Source organism: Drosophila santomea, chromosome X, assembly GCF_016746245.2.
Source record: "Drosophila santomea strain STO CAGO 1482 chromosome X, Prin_Dsan_1.1, whole genome shotgun sequence".
Classification (NCBI taxonomy): domain Eukaryota; kingdom Metazoa; phylum Arthropoda; class Insecta; order Diptera; family Drosophilidae; genus Drosophila; species Drosophila santomea.
Window position 1 is genome coordinate 22397178 of NC_053021.2, and position 22308 is coordinate 22419485.

General features: G+C 39.3%; 5 protein-coding genes across 13 annotated transcripts; 3 read left to right on the forward strand and 2 right to left on the reverse strand.

The window, feature by feature from the left end:
* The first annotated feature begins 950 nt into the window (after positions 1-950).
* Positions 951-11846, forward strand: LOC120456657 (sodium/potassium/calcium exchanger 4). Of its 2 annotated transcripts, none has more exons than XM_039643588.2 (7): positions 951-1339; positions 7309-7452; positions 8755-9062; positions 9487-9718; positions 9793-9939; positions 10162-10500; positions 10867-11846. In XM_039643588.2, exons 1-7 carry the CDS (start codon positions 1261-1263, stop codon positions 11184-11186), a joined length of 1569 nt encoding a protein of 522 aa, XP_039499522.1. In that variant the 5' UTR covers positions 951-1260; the 3' UTR covers positions 11187-11846. The 2 variants fall into 2 exon arrangements, with proteins under 2 accessions (XP_039499522.1, XP_039499523.1); XM_039643589.2 differs by having other exon boundaries at positions 7312-7452.
* Positions 11847-12751: 905 nt separating this feature from the next.
* On the reverse strand, positions 12752-14430 carry LOC120455137. 2 transcript variants are annotated; one of them, XM_039641042.2, is made up of 3 exons: positions 14057-14430; positions 13901-13987; positions 12752-13843 (listed from the first exon to the last, which is right to left on the reverse strand). In XM_039641042.2, exons 1-3 carry the CDS (start codon positions 14114-14116, stop codon positions 13610-13612), a joined length of 381 nt encoding a protein of 126 aa, XP_039496976.1. In that variant the 5' UTR covers positions 14117-14430; the 3' UTR covers positions 12752-13609. The 2 variants fall into 2 exon arrangements, with proteins under 2 accessions (XP_039496976.1, XP_039496975.1); XM_039641041.2 differs by having other exon boundaries at positions 12761-13846; positions 14057-14424.
* Positions 14431-14577: 147 nt separating this feature from the next.
* LOC120455133 (FHA domain-containing protein DDL) lies at positions 14578-16496 on the forward strand. Its single transcript, XM_039641031.2, has 2 exons — positions 14578-15209; positions 15618-16496. The coding sequence occupies exons 1-2, from the start codon at positions 14662-14664 to the stop codon at positions 16324-16326; spliced, it is 1257 nt and encodes a 418-aa protein (XP_039496965.1). The 5' UTR covers positions 14578-14661; the 3' UTR covers positions 16327-16496.
* Positions 16497-16595: 99 nt separating this feature from the next.
* On the forward strand, positions 16596-21597 carry LOC120455136. Of its 5 annotated transcripts, none has more exons than XR_005616716.2 (3): positions 16596-16833; positions 17046-17283; positions 17391-17945. XR_005616716.2 is itself a non-coding variant. In XM_039641038.2 (3 exons), the coding sequence occupies exons 1-3, from the start codon at positions 16597-16599 to the stop codon at positions 21306-21308; spliced, it is 426 nt and encodes a 141-aa protein (XP_039496972.1). In that variant the 5' UTR covers position 16596; the 3' UTR covers positions 21309-21597. The 5 variants fall into 5 exon arrangements, 4 of the variants coding, with proteins under 4 accessions (XP_039496972.1, XP_039496971.1, XP_039496973.1 ...); XM_039641038.2 differs by lacking the exons at positions 17046-17283; positions 17391-17945 and adding exons at positions 21053-21223; positions 21291-21597; XM_039641037.2 differs by lacking the exons at positions 17046-17283; positions 17391-17945 and adding an exon at positions 21053-21597.
* On the reverse strand, positions 17326-22123 carry LOC120455135. Of its 3 annotated transcripts, none has more exons than XM_039641036.2 (3): positions 21604-22123; positions 19777-19979; positions 17326-17598 (listed from the first exon to the last, which is right to left on the reverse strand). In XM_039641036.2, exons 1-3 carry the CDS (start codon positions 22121-22123, stop codon positions 17542-17544), a joined length of 780 nt encoding a protein of 259 aa, XP_039496970.1. In that variant the 3' UTR covers positions 17326-17541. The 3 variants fall into 3 exon arrangements, with proteins under 3 accessions (XP_039496970.1, XP_039496969.1, XP_039496968.1); XM_039641035.2 differs by lacking the exon at positions 17326-17598 and adding an exon at positions 18080-19708; XM_039641034.2 differs by lacking the exon at positions 17326-17598 and adding an exon at positions 18080-19711.
* Between the last annotated feature and the right edge of the window lie 185 nt (positions 22124-22308).

Consider the following 22308-nt stretch of genomic DNA (forward strand, 5'->3'; position numbering starts at 1 on the left):
GCCTCACTTCACTTAGAACTTTCTGTATTGGCATTTACTTCAACATAACACTGTACAACCAAGTTTGGGTTTGGGTGTGTTTGGCTTTTGATTTGGGAACACAATACTACCAATACAATATATACCAATTCGAACTCAATCTCTTGCTAGAGGAGTAAAAGGGTATACTAGATTCGTTGGAAAGTATATAAGGGGTAAAAGAAAGCGTTTCCAAACCTATAAATTATATACAATATCCGCATGAACTTCGAGAATAAATGCATATTAGGAGTATGATGATCATGATCAATGGCCTCAGAAATCATGACTGTTGAACTAAACAGTTGCCAGGTGGCGCTCGTGTGCAATCTAAAAAAAAGTCTCTCACCTTAGTTGAGCACCCGGTATCTAATCTTTTTACAAAGGCGCATATTTAAATACTAGAGGCGAGTTTTAAAACTCAATTTGTAATAATCAGAAAAACCATCTAACAATATATGTACTTGATAGACAGACATAGATAGATTATAGATTTCAATAAGTGAGTGAGAGTAAAGGGCATTCCGGACCGAAACAAACTTGGGGGGATTACCCACTTACTCTACACTCGAGATCTCCCTTATCAGGGGTACTTCACGACTGATAGGCAAATGAATAACGAATATGAATCATGCCAAAGAAAGGGGTTTAAATATGGTACAACGGGCGTTAAACGCGGAGGGGCCGCAGAGGAGAAGGAATGAAAACTGGCCATAAAACAGGCGAGGGGCACCGACTTTCGACTTACTTGACTTGACTAGGCGTATGTACCATAGAGATATAGATATCTTCATAAAACCGTCGATTCGAAGGCACGCTGCTGCCTCTGCTGACGCTGCTGCTGCCTCTGCCAACGCCGCCGTCGACGTCGACGTCGCTGTTTATTATTAAGACGGGCGCGAACGAACCGCTTTTTATTAGTTGTGCGATACTATTCTAGCCAAACGGTTTGCTGGAGTTTGCCAGCGAGTAGCAGCGACTCAAGCAAAATACCGGGAACGGAAGTCCGAAAATTCGAAAACCAAACACACCGAAAGTTCGAATTTTCGCCACAGAATCGAGTCCGAGCGCTCCGCTGCGCAGACACATTGTGGTTCTGTTTTCCCATTTCGGCGCGGTTAAATTAATTTTCAAAGTCGATTTAAGTGCCAGCAGCACGTGTATTATTTTGTTTTTTGTTTTTTTTTTCGTTCAGCTGTTATTTGTTTTCTTTTTTAATAGAAAAAAGTTAAATAATCCGAGATGGTCAAAACGGCTGTCATGTTGCTGTGCCTTTTCGTTCCATTATGGGGAAGCCTTTTGACGGTTACTCAAGCCAAAGGTGAGATACAAAATTAAAGGGCATGTTCATAAAAAAAGTAAATAATTTAATATAAGCATGCCTTATGCATCTTGTATTTTTGTAGTACAAAATTACTTAAGGCCCTCCTGTCGTTTTACTATTACCTATTATATCATACGAAATAGCCGATTTCAATGATTTGCTGTAAATTAAAATAATTTATTTTTGGAATAAACGTAAGATTATAACATTTCAACTTTGTTTGTCGACACAGTCTTTTTATCTTACATTGCGCAATATTAAAGTTTACACTGTTTAAAAAAAGTTAACTCACTTTAGCAATCATGATTTTAGTGAGTCGGTTACATTCCGATTATTTTGGCAGCTTAGGCGCTGGGTAAATATGGCCCCTAAATTGTTTACTTTTAAAAAGGAAATATTTACCAAATATTTGCCGGCTTTTCCGGCTCTCCACTAGTTCAAATGCTTTAGACCTTTGTCTAATCATTAGCCACTAGCTTATCTAGACTTCCTGTCGCCCCAAAGCGATTCCGTTCGTTCCATTTGCTGAACATATGGATCGATGATCGATTGATCAATCAAGTAGCACTTATCCAATGTCCGCAAATGGATCCATTCTAACCACTTACATACATTTGTGGTTTCGTGTTTTTTGTTCGAAGATGCGCCATCCATGAGTGGTAGTTTGTTCTAGTGCTTTACTCCCTTATCGGAGGATCCGGAATAACATAATGTGGTTACCCGTGATTTACGCCCGGGAACTAAGCATGCGATTCAGTTGATAGCTTAATGAGCTCAACGCTAAATAAGACTGAGATTCGCATTAGTTACGTATACGACACGATGCTATTAAAAGCAGTTCGTGGCCTGGCTATTTAGTTTGTATCGAGTCCATTATTATTGTTACTCAATTTCCTTTCAGAACTCTTGAATACCAAAGGGTTGATTAAGCTTTTAAAAAGTAAAATTCATTTTTTTTTTAAATATAAGCTATTGTCTAACTATTTGGATCGTTTGAATGCGTACTATAAATCAGACCGTTGAAAAACATTCGAATAATAATATACACCATTAACTTCACGCTGACAAATGTGTCGATTCATGATCTTGATATTAATGTGAGCACCATCATCGCCGTAATCGGCTATAATAAAGATCTGTGCTGGGAGGCGGCTCTTCAAATCGGTAACCGATAGCAGGGCCGTTTCAGGTGATTCCCATATTCGACGGAAACGCAAATCAAATCCCAAAACCCACTGGCCAGAGCTGCCCACATTCAATGCTATATGCGAGGCGATTAATATGCTCACTAGGTGTTTGGTAATTCCAAATAACGATTTTCGCTGGAACGATGAGAAGGAATTTGTGGTTCTGACCTGGCGTTGGTTGGAATAAAACCACCGGTCAAATTTGGGAACTGCCAGCAATTATAGTCGTTTACAACAGCCCCCCTTTTCCTTGTTTGCCAATCTTAAGCCTACGTTTTTAGCATTACTATCAATTTATTTTTATTCACTTATTTGGGGTGCTGCTCGTTATTGTTTTGCATTGTTTTGCTGCCGCAAACAAATAAACAACTCGTCCGTCAAGGCGGGACAACACCATACAACATTGACCATACAACAAGCCCCTCAATGTTTCCACTTTTGAGATCCCGGAGGACAAGAATGTGCTTACACATATGAAAGAAATGTGAAAGAAATGAGATTCAAACTCCACAAAAATCCATGCACATACATATGTACATTTACGATTATTGCACGGATGTAATGAATTTCCTTTAAAAACGGTTGCCTTGGGGAATAATAAATTTATGATTAGTAAATATTTCATTTTGGATATTTTGGGTAATTTCTTCATGATCCGCCATATTCATGCATTCTGTTACCATGTTCCCTTTTCATGTCATGGCCATTCGCTTGCTACTCATGTGTCCCACATAAAACAGAAGATATTTTCGGGTAAGTAGCAGTAGTAGTAGACATTTAAAAAGCTTTCAAAGTTCATTCGACACTTTTATCATTACTCAGTTTTGTTGTCCAGTGATGGCGAATAATCACTATACCATTACCATCGGACAGACAACTGGCAGCGAACCAATAAATCGTGTTTACCCAACAATTAGCCAGCACTTTTCGCATTGATTCCATTTGCATTGGCTTTGTTTCCAATTATTGCATTTACATTTGAATGCACTGGTGGTGTTTCAAAACCAAGAAACACTGCCGATTTTTGATTACAAAACAGGCAGAAGGCCTTGGCAGTGTGGTGTTCCACAACTAGCGAGCAGTTGGGCGGGCCTGGAACTCTGGGGATTCCCACAGGTGCCGCCACTTTAGCCCTTAACGAGGGCTTTCGGCTCCCAGTGCACAAATTTCCCCGATTTCCGCAAGTCGGCCTGACACTCAGGAATAAAACTAGACTTTAAGTGGGCCTTCGACTTGACTAGAGTTTGCGTTTTCCTGTACATCTCATAAGCTTAGCGCAGCACTTAAAAAAACTTTTTTCCAATGCTTTCACAATGCCCTTACCCGACTAGAACGCTTTTAGGGAAACCTTGAGTGTTCTGCTCGGGGAATTAACAAGAAAATGTTAAAATGTTGTATGGGAAAAAATAGATTATTATAAAACAGTTATTATACTGTGTGGTCTACCCCACAAGTGCTGCGATACGTGTATTATTACTAATTAAAAATAAGTTTAGCCCTGTGGAGAGTAGCGCCTACTCTTTTTCTTTCTGCCCTTCCAGTAGTTTTCCCAATTTTTCCGAGTGCGCTTCAAGCTGACAGCACCTGCGAACAAGTTCAATAAACTTGTTTGTCTGCTGAGTTCGGGTTTTCTCGGGTTCGGGTTTTGGGCTGTGATACTGTAGACACGTTCTGTGACTGCGACTACGGATAGTGACTAGTGACCAGTAACTAGTGCATTCCAGATGCAATACCAGTCAGCTTTTCAGTCGGCCAAGACTTTTCTTCTCTACGGGACGCGACATGAGTGCCCTTGGTTGTGGTTGTGAATTTGACCAATTGGCTTGAATGCAGGGAGTATGTTAAGACGCCTGATGTTTGCTTCGAGATATTTTCCTTTGTTTTCTCGCCGCGATTGTCTTCGACGTTTTCATTTTCGACCTGGGGACTGCAGGTGGAAAACAATTTAACAATTATTGCTCTTGTCGCGCAATGTTGCTGCCGTGCAATCGTCGATGTTACTGCGGTGCAGGTGCCTCGATTCTTGGCACGCAAAAAAAAATACAACGAGAACTCCCATACAATGGCATGGTGATGAAAACCCACAGAGCGTGGCTGGAGCATCGAGTTCATTTAAAAAATAGGGTCAACAAATCGGCTCGGGAATAATAATAAAAATAATAATATAAAATAATAATATATATAAAAATAATAATAATTAATAATAAAAATAAAAATAAAAACAAAATCAAGTGAAAACGAAACATAAAATAATGGCTGGCATTGGTAATTCATATACTGGCTGGGGGGTGTATAGCTGATAAGACTCTAGACCCAGACGAAGAACTCGCCCTTCCTCAAGATAATGAAACCCCCGTCCGGGAATCATAAAACAATCACTGAAAGCCAGACAAACATAAACAAATCATCAGCGAATGACCATGACTGTCGTACTTATTTTGGGCCTCAATGCAATTCTTGAAAGTCAAAGAAAATTGCGAATGTCAAGCAACTAATAACAGTGTTGTAAAAACAATATCAATCAAGCATGAGGCGCATTCATTAGTATTGACGGCATTCACCCCACTTGCCCCCACGTCTATATAATTGATTATCTGACCACGAGTATGAACGGAACGTTTTTATTTTTCTTGGGCGTTTCGTGTGAACTGCAGATATTATAATGGAATCATAATAGTCGGAAAACGCAATGACTGATTTTAAAGCTAATATAAACCATCCAAACTGTATGCAGTAGATTAGTAACGTTCTAAGAATAGCTGCATAATAGTTTCACAATAGTTTCCGACTATCTGATGCCCGTTACTCAGCTAGTGGAAGTGCGAAGGAGAGTCTTCAACACTGACAGTTTTTGGTGGTTTGTGGGCGTTGGAGTGGGCGTGGAAAAAAGTTTTTTAGCATATCGATAGAAATTTACAAGACCAATACAAAAATGAAAAAATATCAAAACCTTTTTCAAAAGTGTGGGCGTGGCAGTTTTGGGCGGTTTGTGGGCGTTAGAGTGGGCGTGGCAAACTTGCGCTGCTTCTATGTCTCTGGAGTCTGTATGCTTAATATTTTGTAGTTCTACCTTTTGTAGTTCCTGAGATCTCGACGTTCATACGGACGGACGGACAGACGAACATGGCCAGATCGACTCGGCTATTGATCCTGATTAAGAATATACATATATACTTTATATGGTCGGAAACGCTTCCTTATGCCTGTTAAATACTTTTCAACGAATATAGTATACCCTTTTACTCTACGAGTAACGGGTATAATGATGATTATTCATTCAGATATAAAAAATCTAACACTACAAATTAAAACAAGAGAGAACGCTATAGTCGAGTTCCCCGACTATCTGATACCCGTTACTCAGCTAAAGGAAGGGAGAAGGAGAGTCTTAAACACAATTTTTGGCGATTTGTAGGCGTTATAGTGGGCGTGGCAAAATTTTTTTTGACAAATCGATAGAAATTTACAACACCAATACAAAAATGAAAAAATATCAAAACATTTTTCAAAAGTGTGGGCGTGGCAGCTTTGGGCGGTTTGTGGGCGTTAGAGTGGGCGTGGCAAAATTTTTTTTGACAAATCGATAGAAATTTACAACACCAATACAAAAATGAAAAAATATCAAAACATTTTTCAAAAGTGTGGGCGTGGCAGTTTTGGGCGGTTTGTGGGCGTTAGAGTGGGCGTGGCAGCATGATTCGACAAACTTGCGCTGCGTCTATGTCCCTGGAGTCTGTATGCTTAATCTCAACTTTCTAGCTTTTGTAGTTCCTGAGATCTCGACGTTCATACGGACAGACAGACGGACAGACGGACGGACAGACGGACAGACGGACAGACGGACAGACGGACAGACGGACGGACAGACGGACATGGCCAAATCGACTCGGCTATTGATCCTGATCAAGAATATATATACTTTATATGGTCGGAAACGCTTCCTTCTGCCTGTTACATACTTTTCAACGAATCTAGTATACCCTTTTACTCTACGAGTAACGGGTATAATCACATTCGAATTGTGAACCAGTCCTTACATTTGTATGAATGAAACGAGTGGTTGGTTGGGCTCATGGGCTACAAGCCAAAGTGGAAATCAAAATCACTAGGTCTCTTTTTGAAAACAAGATTTCTTACAGGTAAGGAGAATCACGCTTTCTACGCAAAGAAACTTTAAAATCTTGTTTTTAGTGGGATTTTTGATATTTTTATGGTTTTTTAGACTTCTAAAATTTGGTTTATCAAGTGGTACTAAGTGCTATTTATGTACAGATGATCTGGAACATTTTAAAAAATATATAGAGATATGGACATTAATAAATATTGTAAGTGACATTTTAATAAAAATTATTTTTCGCCATTTTCTTTCAGTTTCGTTGTTATGAAAAGAAAAAGAATAGATAAAGTCGTCAAAGAAAAATCCTTAAAAATATATATTTGGCTATAACGAGAAATAAGAAAGCACTGGGCAATCATAAACAACCGCTTAAAATATCAATTTATTTACTTTTTAAACATATTGTTAAAAATCTTAATCTTAATCTTGATAACCTGGTAAAAGGCCTTATTCTAGAATTATATCACAACATGTGATTTTGATTGTATAGTGATTTTGTATAGATTTTGATGTAATAGTGTGGCTTTCAATTGATTTCTCCGTAATCTTATCATCGGACGAATTTCCCATCAAACTGGAAAAAGTCAGGCCACAGAGATATGCATCTCAAGTCCCTGATGAATACTAGTTTGATTGCCTGTTTTTTGGTTTGCTTTTTCCAGCAGCAACTGGCAACGCAAGCAGTTTTTTTGAGGTCTCCCTGCGCTATTTTGATGAGCAGCTTCTGCTGGACATCCTGCCACGAGCCACATGTCCTGGCGAGAATGAAGGATCTCCGATGGACGAGTTCGCCGACCTGTTTACTGGTGAGTTTAGTTCCGTCACACGCACAGATAACCGTAACCGTAACCAAAATGCGCGAAAAATGTATGCGCCATAAATAGATTTTGGACTGAACTTGAACTTGTCCGTGGACGATGTCCGTTGCCCGCTACCCGCCCTGTCCGGTATCTTTTTTTCAATGTCTTTCCTGCTTCAGTGATATCAGCTGCGGCGATAAGGGCCGATTTAATAGCCAATAAATCAGGTATGCGGCATAGTCTGTTTGTGGAGGCGTCATCATATATAGTACCCTCTGGAGTTACGGACAGCCGGACACAGGACAGCACTTGGGGAACGCTCTTTTATCGTCAGCAATAGTAATCTAAAGCACTTACATTCAGATGGCGATATCTCTAGCGAACGGTTCTAGATTTTAATGTGAACCACGATAAGATTTCGCTGCTTTACGATGTCCCACACCGAACACAAAACTGTTTGATAGGCTACATTTAAGAAATGACGGAGATCGATTGAGTATCCGTATCTAATCCACTACCTGTTGCCATGTGTATTTGATTAAATCTGTGAAGTGTGCGGATGCCACTTGTGCGTGGACAAAAATTAAATATTTCGGTTTATCAGCTATTTGTAGCGTTTCCTTTTGAAAAGCCCCTAGATTTAACTTTCGAAACGTTTCTTGTACATTAATTTTAATTTTCTTACATTTCTTTAAAGGCTTTTATTTTTTAAAAGTCAGATTTGGTTTCTATTCCTGACCGTATTTTTAAGAGATACGATGTTTGACGTTACCTATGTACGTACATATGTGTCAATTTTTGTTTGTATATTTTGTAAAAACATTACATTTTTAATATTCTGGTTTTTGGGCTATCTCAGTTGCGGAATCGTTGGCAAATATGTACTTATAACGATGCTTTCAATTTAAAGTATCTTTTCTCACTAGAAAGACATAATATAAAATGTACATACATACTACTATATTTGTCAAATACTTGATTAATTCCGAATACAAATACTATTGCCGATGATAATACATCTGATATCACTTGTGCATCACATTGACACAAAATGTGACAAAATGCACCGATTTGTTTGTTTAAAATTGTGGGCTCGAATGCTCATTTCGAATTATTTTAGGATTATTACAATTTTTAAGGGGGATATGCACGAAATTTATTGCTTGGACAGCGTTGAGAATTCGCTGAACCGTATCTTTGAAAGCGAAAATAAAGTAAATAAGCAGCGAATTGCCCGACGTGAAACCTTTTACTAGGGCTGGGATCGATTACACATGATTACTCCAATATTATTCCTTCAATCTATAGTGGATCAACTCCGCCAAGGATGGGTGGTGCTGCACGTCTTCGCTGCGGTTTACTTCTTTTTCTTGCTGGCCATCATCTGCAACGACTACTTCCTGCCGACGGTGGAGTGCATCTGCGAGGACTTGCACCTTTCGAAGGACGTGGCGGCGGCCACCTTCATGGCCACGGCTACCTCCATGCCCGAGTTCTTCACGAACACGATTAGCACGTTGATTCTGGAGTCAGATATGGGTCTGGGAACGATTATCGGTTCGCTGATGTTCAACACGCTGGGAGTGGCCGGGCTAGCTGCGCTGGCCATTGATAAGGTAAGGGGCACCTTATTTACTACTTTCCAACACAAATGTAAGCTATCTAAACAAGGTAATGTTGTCCCGCTTAAAATGTGGCCTGGAGACTGTTTACAAATTCTTGTGGAGTGCTTATATGATTCGGTTTCATGCCCACAGCTCGTTGAGTAACCGGGTATTCCAGATTTTACGTTTTCCAATGAACTTGTCAGGGGTGAGAGACGTTTACTCGCATTTTCGTATAATTTCAATGTCCAAAAGCGCTTTATTGGTATTGTATTATAAAATTTGTGTAATACATTAATCCACAGCGAGGTGGATTATTAGGTTGATTAAAGTGAATTACACCTAGCATATTTGCAGTTGATTTTTGACAGTAGGGGCGGCTATGTTGATTTCATAATGCCAAGACGCTCGTGACAAATTTTATATTTTATTTTAGCCGGTGCAACTAGACTGGTGGCCCATAGCTCGCGACTGCTTTATTTATATCTTCAACACGATTATCCTGCTGGTCCTGGCCTGGGGCGGAAGCATTAGTTTTACGGAGTCCTGTATCATGATGGGATTTCTCGTGCTTTACTACCTTATCACGTTCAACAACAACAAGTTCATGCCCGCCATCCGGGTGTTTATCGAGGATCGTATGAACTGCTGCTTCTCCACGCGATATGGTATGTTGGGCTAGGGATATTTGTAGCCAACTCTTTTAGTAATAACTATAAATTCTTTTAATTATGTATTTAAGATCTAACGGAGCCCCCAGAGAACAGTGCCAAGGCGCAGTTGCCGTTAAAAAAGGATCCTCTGTCCGGCGATGGCCTCTTTGTGGTCAATCTTCCCGAAAACACCTCGTCCATGTCTTCCACCGCCAACCTCACACACCCCAAGCACCGTAAGCTACGATTATTCCCATAAAATAGATTTGTTGAAATCATGTTACAGAAAGAAACAAGAGAGAAAGCTATAGTCGAGTTCCCCGACTATCTGATACCCGTTACTCAGCTATTGGAAGTACGAAGGAGAGTCTTATAATTATTATAATGTCTTTGCTTTTACTCTACGAGTAACGGGTATAAAAACGTTACCGACCCTATAAACAATTTATCGATTCCAGTGAGCGACGAGGACGACGACGCTGACGGTATGCCCGAGAGCATATACGCTTACCCGCGTGACGCCTCCGGTTGGATGCAATTCTGGTGGATCTTCGTCTTTCCCATTAAGTTCACGCTATCCCTGCTGATCCCGCACCCAATGAAGTACCGCCGGTTGTACCCATTATCATTTATCATGTGTATCCTTTGCATTGGCGGAAACGCCTACCTAATTGTCTGGATGCTGACTGCCTTTGGTGTGGCCATCCATGTGCCCACCATTGTGATGGGTCTGACCTTTCTGGCTGCTGGCTCTACCATGCCGGAAGCCGTCTCCAGTCTTATTTCCCTTAGGAATGGTAAGTGCTGTTTCAATTGATTTATACTCAAGTAATATAAATTAAGTATATGAATATGAATATGAAGTATGAATATAGTATATTTGGACAATTATTGCTGCTTAACTAGATTTAGCTCTACCGGTCCTTGTAATATGTAGCGTGGGGCTAGCGCAGGGCTAGTCGCTACACATTAACCAAACAACTGTAATTTTGAATAAAATAAGAATTTACTTTAAAAGAGAAAAGTAAAATAGTGTTATAAAATTTAAATCAAGACCAAATTGACTTATGGGAAACACTTCCTTCTACCTGATATTCCTATTCATAAAAACGCTATTAAAACTGTTATTTATAACTAATTGTAATACGTTCTGCAATTTATAGGGGAAAATGGCATTGGAGTTTCTAATTCGTTGGGTGCCAATTCCTTGGCCATCTTGCTGTCCCTTGGAGTGCCTTGGTTCATCAAAAACTGCATACACTACGGAACTGGGGAGCCGCAGCAGGTTGGCACCCAGGGCATCGAATATAACATCCTAATCTTAATCATATCCACTGTGGCGCTGTTCATAATCCTCAGTTTCAGTGGATATCGGCTTACGAAGCGAGTGGGCGTAGCCCTCTTCACGGTCTACGGAGTATTTATTGTTCTACAGATTCTCATCGAGATGAATGTCTTCTTTCCCAGAGATTGCAGCAGCTAGTGATGGACAAAATTAGACGTGGAAAACCAGAGATGCGGAGAAAATCACCCTTGCATAATTCTTTTGGTGCTGGCACCAAGAGCTTATCAGCATCACAAAAACCTATTTACAGGCCTGAATTTGCGTGTAATTACGTTTAGGAAATACTATTCTATCTGAAAAAGTTTGAATATTTTAAATGATAAGTACGCGAATTTTTTAGACTTGGCTGTACTTTGTAATTATCATTTTAATACTCAACCAGGAATCAGAGTGTATACTACACCCTGTATTTCTTGGCCTACTTTACGATTTAATTGCGTAAGACTGTCTTAAGTTTAGACGACGATGTTTCCATCAGTTATTTCTATTTATTTCGTGTTGTATATATGACTCTGAATACATCCCATAGCCGTAGTACGTCCTACAAATGTTTGAACCGTTACCAAAGCACAAAAGAGATACTAGCAGTTAAGAGCATATTACGCGCTTATTTGGAAGAGCCCATGATATTCACCCTTTATGCCCAGGGCCGCAAGCACGCTGAAAAAAAAATCGTTACACCACACACAACATTCTGTTGATATTCCGCGCTGTAGGAAGTACTTGTTAACTCTATCTATTATCCTTGATATCACTGTTATTAATTTATAAATATACTCTAAGAACATTTTTACCGAATCTTCCTTTCTTATTTAATTATCGTTCAAACTTTTACCGAGACTTTCTAGGGGCCATTTGATTTAATTCTGAAGCCAGAATAAAAACAAGAGAGAATGCTATAGTCGAGTTCCCCGACTATCTGATACCCGTTACTCAGCTAGTGAAAGTGCGAAGGAGGTCTTCAACACTGACAGTTTTTGGCGGTTTGTGGGCGTTAGAGTGGGCGTGGCAAAAAGTTTTCTTGCAAGTCGATAGAAATTTACAAGACCAATACAAAAATGAAAAAATATCTAAACATTTTTCAAAAGTGTGGGCGTGGCAGCTTTGGGCGGTTTGTGGGCGTTAGAGTGGGCGTGGCAAAAAGTTTTTTAACAAATCGATAGAAATTTACAAGACTAATACAGAAAGGAAAAAATATTTAAACATTTTTCAAAAGTGTGGGCGTGGCAGTTTTGTGCGGTTTGTGGGCGTTAGAGTGGGCGTGGCAGCATGATTCGACAAAATTGCGCTGCGTCTATGTCAATGGAGTCTGTATGCTTAATCTCAACTTTCTAGCTTTTGTAGTTCCTGAGATCTCGACGTTCATACGGACAGACAGACGGTCAGACCAAAGACATTAGACAAAGACATTTATTGTTTTTACTCATACAAGCAAGACAATTCTATTTTTAGATTTTAACGCTTACGATTTTAGGCGAGCGAAAAGAGAGCAATTTTGGTCGTCACCAAAAAAGTGGCTGCATAGTGCAAAACCAATGTATGGCCGTTACGCATCTTATTATTATAATGTCTTTGGTCAGACGGACGCACAGACGGACATGGCCAAATCGACTCGGCTATTGATCCTGATCCAGAATATATATACTTTATATGATCGGAAACGCTTCCTTCTGCCTGTTACATACTTTTCAACGAATCTAGTATACCCTTTTACTCTACGAGTAACGGGTATAATAAAACAGAGATAATTGGGTGGCGGTTTGGAGTTAGGTTTTAGTTTCATCCAGGGGATTTACAAAACATTCGCATTGGAGAATAATTTGAATTAGCTTCAAGTTGTTACATCACAAATAATATCATTGAATGAGATCAATTATACCTTAATACACATCAAATATGCAAAATTCATGGAACGATACCTATACTAATTAATTGGTGTGTATCTAGGTGTGTACACTATTTATCTTAAAGATATAAAAATACATATGTATATATATGAGGAGAGGCTTTATTTCTCCATTATCACTAAATAGAAATAAGTTCAATAAAGGGCTTTGTTTTTGTTTGCACGCATTAGGTTGGCAAGTGTCTTGGAGTTTCTCTGGGACTAATCGAATGGTTTACACCAATAAATACTTAGAATTAATTGGTTTATACACCCTTTTTTTTACACAACACGCATACTACATCTGTTATACCAACATATATAGATACCAAGGAAGTTTTTGAAACTTCCAGGGGCTTTTCCAGGAGGCTGCGTGCGCGGCCTTGACTTGCCACCTGAACCACCATTTCTTTCTTATTCTCCTCCTTTTACGTTCCATAAACAAATCAGTCTGAGCAATTACAATTCAGAAATTCAAATATGCTGCAAATGCGAACTGGCAGCTTTTAGCTGCCTCCTAACAACCTGACAACCATTTGGCACAAAGCTCAATCGATATGCCTCTGCATACGGATGGCTGCGCTCAGTAAATGGTAACTAAAGGCGGCGTGTATAAAACATAACACCCTGTCCAGCGCAGGACATGTACAATAGCTAGGCATGCCGATGACCATTATTAGGTGCAGCAATGGTGGCCGTTCTTAACGTAGTAATTGTGCATGGCAACAGTGCCATTCTTGCTATAACTTCCGCTGCCACTGCTGCTATTGTACTGCATGTTCGACATGGAGCTGCCGATTCCGGAGCCACCTCCCGGAATGGGTGCGTCGTCAGTGCTGGTTGAGGCGTCGAAGGCCTTAATGGGATTCTGAATAATCTTGCAGGTGAATTGGCGATGGGGGCCACGCTCCTGCTGGAGAAGTAAAAATCTGGAAAACGTCACTTTCGTATTGCCTAATGAACATACCTTTGGTTGTATGGGGAAGCAGCACCAAAGGATAAAGGCTATAAACGCCACCAGGGTGCCCACCAGCAGTATGAAGTCTTCGATGGTCTACAGAAGGCCGAAAGTCCATGTCTGGTGAGTACTGAATGGGATTGGCCGCATGTATAGCCCACTTACCGGCTCCTCGCCCAGCAGCACATGATTGATCAGATAGACAAAGTCATCAAAGGGTGTCATGGTGACTATCCTTTTCGCGCTCTTGTGCGTAAAGCAACTGCAACAGCTGCTGCTAATGACAAACGCCGCTACAATCCGCACAGCACAACAGCATGGCGGTCAGGAGGATTACACCGCAATTACCACTGCATGTCCTCCGGGTTTTAAGAATTTCTCGATTTTCGCACAGCTTTTTGGCTGTGTGACCAGTTGCGACTAGCTAACAGACACAACTTTTAAACAGTTTATGCGGTTTCTTCGCTAAGAAGTGCAAGTACGTGGGCTAGAAAGAGATATCGAAAACCCTAGAAACTTGCTTAAACGGAAAAGGTGCCCTTATGTACACAGAAACACCCGGTAATCGTTATTTTTATCAGAATACGTTTTTCAAGCGTAAACGTTTTTCTGAGTAATCGATATATGTATGTGTGTAACTGCCAACTCGGTAGAAAACTCCATAAAGTGTCTTGGTATTTTTTCCTTTGGTCATACTCGTTGTAACAGCTGACTGTATCAGAAAAGAGCCATTTTTTAATTTTTGATTTGTTTTTCCATCGATATCTGAAATGAGCAAGCGACGCAACAAGGAGCGCGAACGCCTCTGTGACGAGGCGGACAGTAAAATGGGCGAACGCAACTTACTCAAAGTGAAGAAAACCAAGCAAAGGGCGGCCCGCGACTCCTCCAGTTCATCAGATTCCTCCAAAGAAAGCAAAAAATTGAGTCACAGCATCCTGTCGCCTAATAAGAAGCAGCTGCGGTCCGGTAGGCGGCCGAGGGACTCCCCTGATCCGCAGGAGAAACGTCCCAAACAGTTAGCAAAGCCGACGGAGGACGTACATGAACAGCGCTCTAAGTGGGACAGTCCGGAACGCAGCAGCTCCCATCGCAACAGTATCAGGCAGCGCCGGAAAAGCTGGAGTCGCTCAAGGGACCGAAGCGAGCGGGAGCGGGATAGGGAGGTTGAGCGAAACCGTGAGCGGGAATATAACATGCAGTCCAGCAAGGAGCGCTGGCAGCGATCGCCTGCTCAGCGGCATCGTTCAAAAAGCAGCGAGCGCAAAAATCGGGAGCGTGATCGCCAGCGGAGGTCTCCAGAAAGGCGGCCAGTTCGGTAGGTTTCTCTTAATATTCTGTACTAAGACCTAATAAGTTAAAATTCATTCCATATCTTGCTAGAAAATCTTACTGTACTATATTTTTGCATCAGTATCAAAGTTTAACCATTTTACATAAACGGATTTTACCTTAATTCCCATTAAGTCTGTCAAAAATACAAACCTTTTCTTTAATTTAACTACTAATGAACATTTAAATGATTTTATATCTTGCAATAGAAACTGCTTCGTTGTACTTAATCTAAAAGGCAATGAGTTTGTTTTTCATCACTGCTAGTTTAGTGCAATTAGTACGATATAATGCAATTCTTAATACAACAAATTTAATTTTAGTTTAATTTTAAGGCAGTGTAGCAATAATGTTTGTCCAACCTCTGAATGACAATAAATTCCCTCTTTTCCAGCCATAGTCAAAGTCCACGAGTTCGGGGCCACCACGGCGGGCGAGATATTGGCCAGAGACGCCAGCGAAATCAGCGTCACGACAATCGCAACAAGAATGAGGATGATCACTATGATTGGGGAAAGGAAGTCGATGAAAAAGTGCCGGCCGAAAATGACGTGCCGGTGGACAAGGAAAAGCCCAACTTCGGATTAAGTGGTGCGCTAACAGAGGACACCAATAAGTTAAACGGTGTGGTTGTTAAATACTCGGAGCCTCCGGAGGCGCGCAAGCCTAAACGTCGTTGGAGATTGTATCCGTTCAAGGGCGAAACAGCATTGCCCACGCTGCACATTCATCGGCAGAGTTGCTTTCTGGTTGGACGCGATCGAAAAGTGGTCGATCTAGCAGTGGATCATCCTAGTTGCTCTAAACAACACGCCGCCCTTCAATATCGTCTGGTGCCCTTCGAACGGGAAGATGGTAGTCACGGGAAACGCGTGCGATTGTACCTTATCGATCTGGATTCAGCCAACGGAACGTTTCTTAACAACAAGAAGATTGATGCCCGGAAGTACTACGAGCTAATGGAGAAGGACGTCATTAAATTCGGATTCAGTTCCCGCGAATATGTTTTGCTCCACGAAAACAGTAAAGAGGACCAGGAGGACGATGATGTGCATATCAAGGATGAGCCGCAGGATGCGCCTGGGGGAGTGGCGAATCCCTAGAAGACATATGTCATTATGGCTTAACATGTTCATTTATTAAGTTTACAGCAAACCTAACTTAATGTATCGCGTTTTTTACCCCAAACCTTCAGCGAAAGTTATGTAAAAAATCTTCTACAGAACACGGCTGAGTGTTCACTGCCAACACAATAATAAATTCTCACATATAACTGTCTTGTTTCGATAAGGTCAGGCGGAAAGTGCTGACATCGATGATTTTCCGGCGAGCTAGATCTCAAAAGTTTCAGCTTTCATTTGATCGGTAACACGATGCGATGGCAGTTGGCAATTATGTGGCTCTACGTCTCGGCGTTTGCAACACCTGTTATAAAGTGGCGCCGTCAAATAGTGACGCCGAAGCAATTGATGGCTCCACCTTTGTCACCCATATCACAGGACAAAGTGGTGGTCACCCCGCAGAAGCTTCGAGAAGTGGCTGACTTAAAGGCCATGATCCAAAAGGCCGTCGACGAGAACTCTTACGTGGTGGCCGCTGCTCCATCACAGGTGAGTAATCAAAGTAATTCCTGTGAATTACTTTAGAACTTAATTTAGAAGTAACGCAGAAGTGGTCTTTAGGACGATTTATTTGGATTTCTTGTATGTCTTGTATGTCAATAATAAGTCTGATACTCCGAACAATTACAAACTTTTAAAATTTCAATGAATACTTATATGTCAAATAATAAAAAGTCTCAAATTATACACGCCTCGAATAGGATATACCAGTTGTTATACTAAAAAAAAGTGTGTGGAAACTAGGACTATACCTTCCCATTGTCTCCAAGATCTCGACGATCATACGAACGAACTGGCGACCAAACAAACAAACGATCATGGCAAGATCAACGTCCAAGTGTTTGTGATAATGTTGTTATATGGCTTAAAGGATCGGAAACGCTTTCTTGAATATATTATAACATTTTACTCTAGGAGTAACGGAATGGAAATGACTTGGTATAAAATGTACAAAGTGTTTATAACTGTCACTTTGTTAGTCGCCATGTTTCTAGATTTCTTTTACTAACTAATTGTATAATTTTATTATTACCACGTTTTACCAGGATTTTCTGGCAACACTGGGTGGAAATTGGGGAGCACCTTTATCCTTGCCTTATTCCTGGACTCCGCCAGCCTTTAATCTTACCATACTTTGGCCTGGATTCGGCTAACAACATGCAACAGCATTGATAACAGTTGTAGTATTAGTCCGCATTAATGGTCGAAAAGGTGCGGAAATCGCATAAGCTTCGAACCGCGCCTCTTAATGTACTGTAAAGCGAGAGATCAAAAGGAGGTGATTAATTAAACAAAACTCAACAGTAACTAGCAATTGTTAAGCTTTTATTGTTCATTCAATCGACATAAAATCGGGGAGAAACTACAGAACGGCGGTATGGCTTAGCGAATATCTGTTGCCTTTTGTGTCACGAATTGATTATGAATCTTTGTCCTGTACAAAAAAACATCTTAAACCACTACCTAATAAATAGATTTAGCTATATATGTAAGGTACCGTGATCATGAAAAAGCTCTAAAATATATGTTTAACATAATTTAATAGATTTGTGTGTGTGTGTGGAATAGCAACTGAAAATAAATTGCATTTCATATGTTAATGAAGACAATAACTATCATGTATGTTCTATAAGTAGGACACGTTCATTCAAATATATCAATATACATATGTAGTATATGTATGGGTAAATCGTATATAGTAGCTAAATATATATTATGTCTTTACGCAGTACAGCATTATGCTCATTGTTTAAAAACATTTTTTCTAATGCGGCTTTATAAGTTTTGTTCCCATTGCGATGAAAAATCAAAACAAACAAAAAAACATTATACATAATTACATGCTAGGATAGTCGACTATCTTATGACTTTTTCGCTGCCCAGCACTTTGCGCCTCACCATTTTACTGTATTAATAACCAAGATTTGGTTCAATTGAATCAACATCTTATAAAGTCAAGGAAATCTAGCTTCGGCAAGCCGAAGCGTATGTAAAAGTGCTGTTACATACGATTTATAATTATAATTCCCCATTTCCCATTTACAATATGAGTAACGGGTGTGATAGGTGTGGCTGAAGATATAAAGATGTAGATAGTGCCGGGAGACCTATCGACATGTGTAGTTATCTACGAGTAATTAAGTTCTTGCTATGCTCTTCAAACAGTAATTTTTTAAAAGATTATCATATTGATTGGCACTTTGCGCCTCACCATTTTACAGTATTAATAACCAAGATTTGGTTCATTTGAATCAACATCTTATAAAGTCAAGGAAATCTAGCTTCGGCAAGCCGAAGCGTATGTAAAAGTGCTGTTACATACGTTTTATAATTATAATTCCCCATTTCCCATTTACAATATGAGTAACGGGTGTGATAGGTGTGGCTGAAGATATAAAGATGTAGATAGTGCCGGGAGACCTATCGACATGTGTAGTTATCTACGAGTAATTAAGTTCTTGCTATGCTCTTCAAACAGTAATTTTTTAAAAGATTATCATATTGATTGGTGTTAAAAAATAAAATAATTTTAAATTTGTATTTAAAGAAACATGTAGACATGTAGATGTGAGCGTGATTTCCAGATTTTTCTTGTTAGGTTCCAGCACCCTAGCTCTGAATCTATTATAACCTTTTATTCTAAGAGTAACGAGTGTAGTTGAGATGAACAAAAATAATTTCTATTAATATTTACCAAATGCTAAGAAATGTACTTATTTCACTTTATCAGTTAAAAATGTAAAAGACAAAGTATTACAAATGGATAATTACATGTGTATCATAAAAAAATTAATGTTATAAGTGTACATTTCAAATTAATTATAGAATTTCTTTTAAAGCAGACGAATGGAATGTTCGTAACTTATAATTGTTTGTAGCTGAAGTGTAGTGCTGGGCTCTGAAGCAATGCAAACTCAATACAATTAAGTTGGTTTGAAGTAAATTAAAAGTAGAACGTGAAATATAAAAATCTGGTAAAATAATGAACGAGATAAGCTGCAAAGTCTCAAAAAGGTTTGTTTTCATCTCTGTGTCCTGAAGATGATGAAGTCTGGCCTCAGTCCGTCAACAATAATACTAAATACGGAACTAATATGGCTCACTACATGCTAGCACAACGGGTGGTTAGTCTCATTGTTGCACGATGTTTAAAAATATTTGTTAATAAGCAGTGATTCATACGCGGATGTCGAATGAGCTAATAATTAAATCGAAACTTCAACTCAAGCAACTGGGACATCTAAAGCGAATCCGATTGTCCCTGTTGTCCAGATGACGATGTTGCGTATATGGTCGTTACTTCTTGGCCAGGCGGCTGGAGGTTCTCTAGCGACTGTTCCAACTCCTGCGGATGATGCTTCGGCTGCTGATGGAGATGTTCGGAATGGGCGTGGGATCATACATAGGGTTCATATTTAGGTCTTATCTAACCTCATCGATGTCCTCGCCTTCCGAAGAGCTGCGTATTGTATTGTATTGTGAGTTACGGCTGCGCAGCATACGCAGAAAACTGCCCACGGCAAAAATAGTACGGCGGTGCCGATGAAATATACCCTGGTATAAGGCCTCTCGTAATGTCTTCCTGTCTTCTACATCCACCGATGACGTTATCGACGTTTGATGCGGCAACCGTGCTGGAACACACAAAAAAAAAATATATATATATATAAATAAAAGAGCGAGCCATAAACCGTAAACAGAAATAATGAATAAATGCGATAAGAAGATTTCCACATATAGAAATATTCTGGAAGTAAGATTACTGGCGCAAGCATTTGACGTATGTACAGGGAAATGGGTGATTGAATAAACAAAAAAGAGGGCAAAAGCAATAGCCTTTCTGATAAGGTACCTTTTAGAGAGGCGAATTTTCAAGGAAATTGTATGTATAACTAACTTGTAATTTAATAAAAATATAATGTAACAGATGTAAAATTATTAAAGTATTGATTGAAGAACACACAATTTCGTATTGAAACATTAAGATTCGTACGTTTCAACGAATTTTTTTTTAAACCAAGCAAAGACATTTATAATTTCAACTTTTTTGTTTCAAGCATAATTATTATCAGTAATCTTAAAAAAAAACATATTCAAATATTTACCAAAATTTATATTTTATTTTTCTTTATTTATTACTTATGAGCTTGATCAAAAAAATAAACAATTTAGTCATGTCCATCGGATATATGTATGTTTATAGGTTGTTTGGCAACTTAGTTTAATAATTGTTTTAAAGGTATAAATCGGATAAAAATACCACTACTACTACTACTACTAGCAAGGTAAAACACCAGTAACGATCGCAACTTTAAAAAACAAAAAATTGTATACAAATATTGTGATGACCAATTATTTGTATTTGCTACCTTAAGTTTATAGATCTCACACGTTTCATCAAAATATTAGCTTAGCCCACGTGGAAATTTTATATTAAAGCGTGCCGAATGAGTTGATTTTGCATAATGACCCTAAAAAACCTTTTTATACGCCGATACTAACTTTGTTGCACAAATAGGGTTCAGTAACCTGAATGGCTGTCTTTGTTGCTATTAAACGTAAAATATATTATAAATAAAAGTTTGTATATAAAATATATATAAAATAGTCCCATTTGCACACTCTTGGTTCGCTTAGTAACTAGGTGGATTACAATAATAATGAAATAGTAATGGAAAAACCATAAAAAATTGTTTGATTAAACTAGGAGATACCCTTTATTGAGCTTATGGAATGCGAGACCGATGGAGATATCCAAGCAGATAGTGACAAAGTTCCGAGATTGCACACAAACATTGTGATTGACCTTGAAAAAATTCAATTTTTAATGGTCCGCATGGTCCTAAGTAGCGGATCAGTAAAATTATCTGTTTTAACGGTAAGTAACTATTTTTATATTCATTTTTGTTCAGTTTATATTATAAAAGCTTTGTATATACTTTTAGGTCTTACTTAATTCTTGATTTGAGTTCATTATTTTTATTCAAGTTGTTGTTGTTTTTGAAGCTGATCATACGAATGGACAGACGGACATGGTCAGATCAATTTGGGTAGAACAATACATGTAGATCTACATGTTAAATATGACAAATCTAGTATACCAATATACCAAATAATTGTAAAAAACAAATAAACGAACAAGTTTTATTAAACAATCCCAAATATTTTTTATTTTTAAGAATTTAAGAAAATAAAATATCAAAGAATGATCACACTGTTATACCCAATTCCTGTTATACTTAAATTGGGTATACTAACCAGCTATCGGTGACTTGGGCGATTTAAGTGAGTATTCGTCGAGGTTCTTGCCGCCAAGATCTAGTTTGAGCACCTTCTTGGTTAACTGTTGGGTGGCCGCCTCCATGTTAGTGGTCCTTCCTATCTTGATATCCACGTTTCGCTGGCTGACGGCACTTTTGGTGGGAATGGCCTCTATTGACCCCGACGATTCCGTTGTTGTTGTTCCTTTGGCCGCATCCGTCATGTTGTTGTTTGTGATGTTATTAATGTCGCCCGCACTTGGGTTGATTTTTAACGTCTTATGAATTAGGTTCTTTTGAGTATCCCTTGAATGCGGCAGACAAGAAACACTGTCATCTAGCGCCGTCTGTCCAGCTCTTGTTGTTGTGTTGTCCCTATCAGTATAATTGTTATTAACCACCGTGTCTTGTGTAGCACCAACAAATGATGGAGACACAGCGGTACCAGTGCTGTTGTCGACCCCGCTAATGCTACTGTTGCTTTCAACGACGTCGGCAGCGACAACAACAACAACCATTGTTCGAGAGTGCGAGCTTCGCTATTTTCCTATTTGTTTTTTTTTTTTTTTTTTATTTTTTACTAACCATATAAACGATTTCCGCTGAGGTGCGCGCGCTTTGGAATCTGTTCGGTTCGGTTGTCGGTTTCGCTATCGTTTTTTGTTCTATTCGATTTAATGCGATTTCATTCGATTTAATTGTC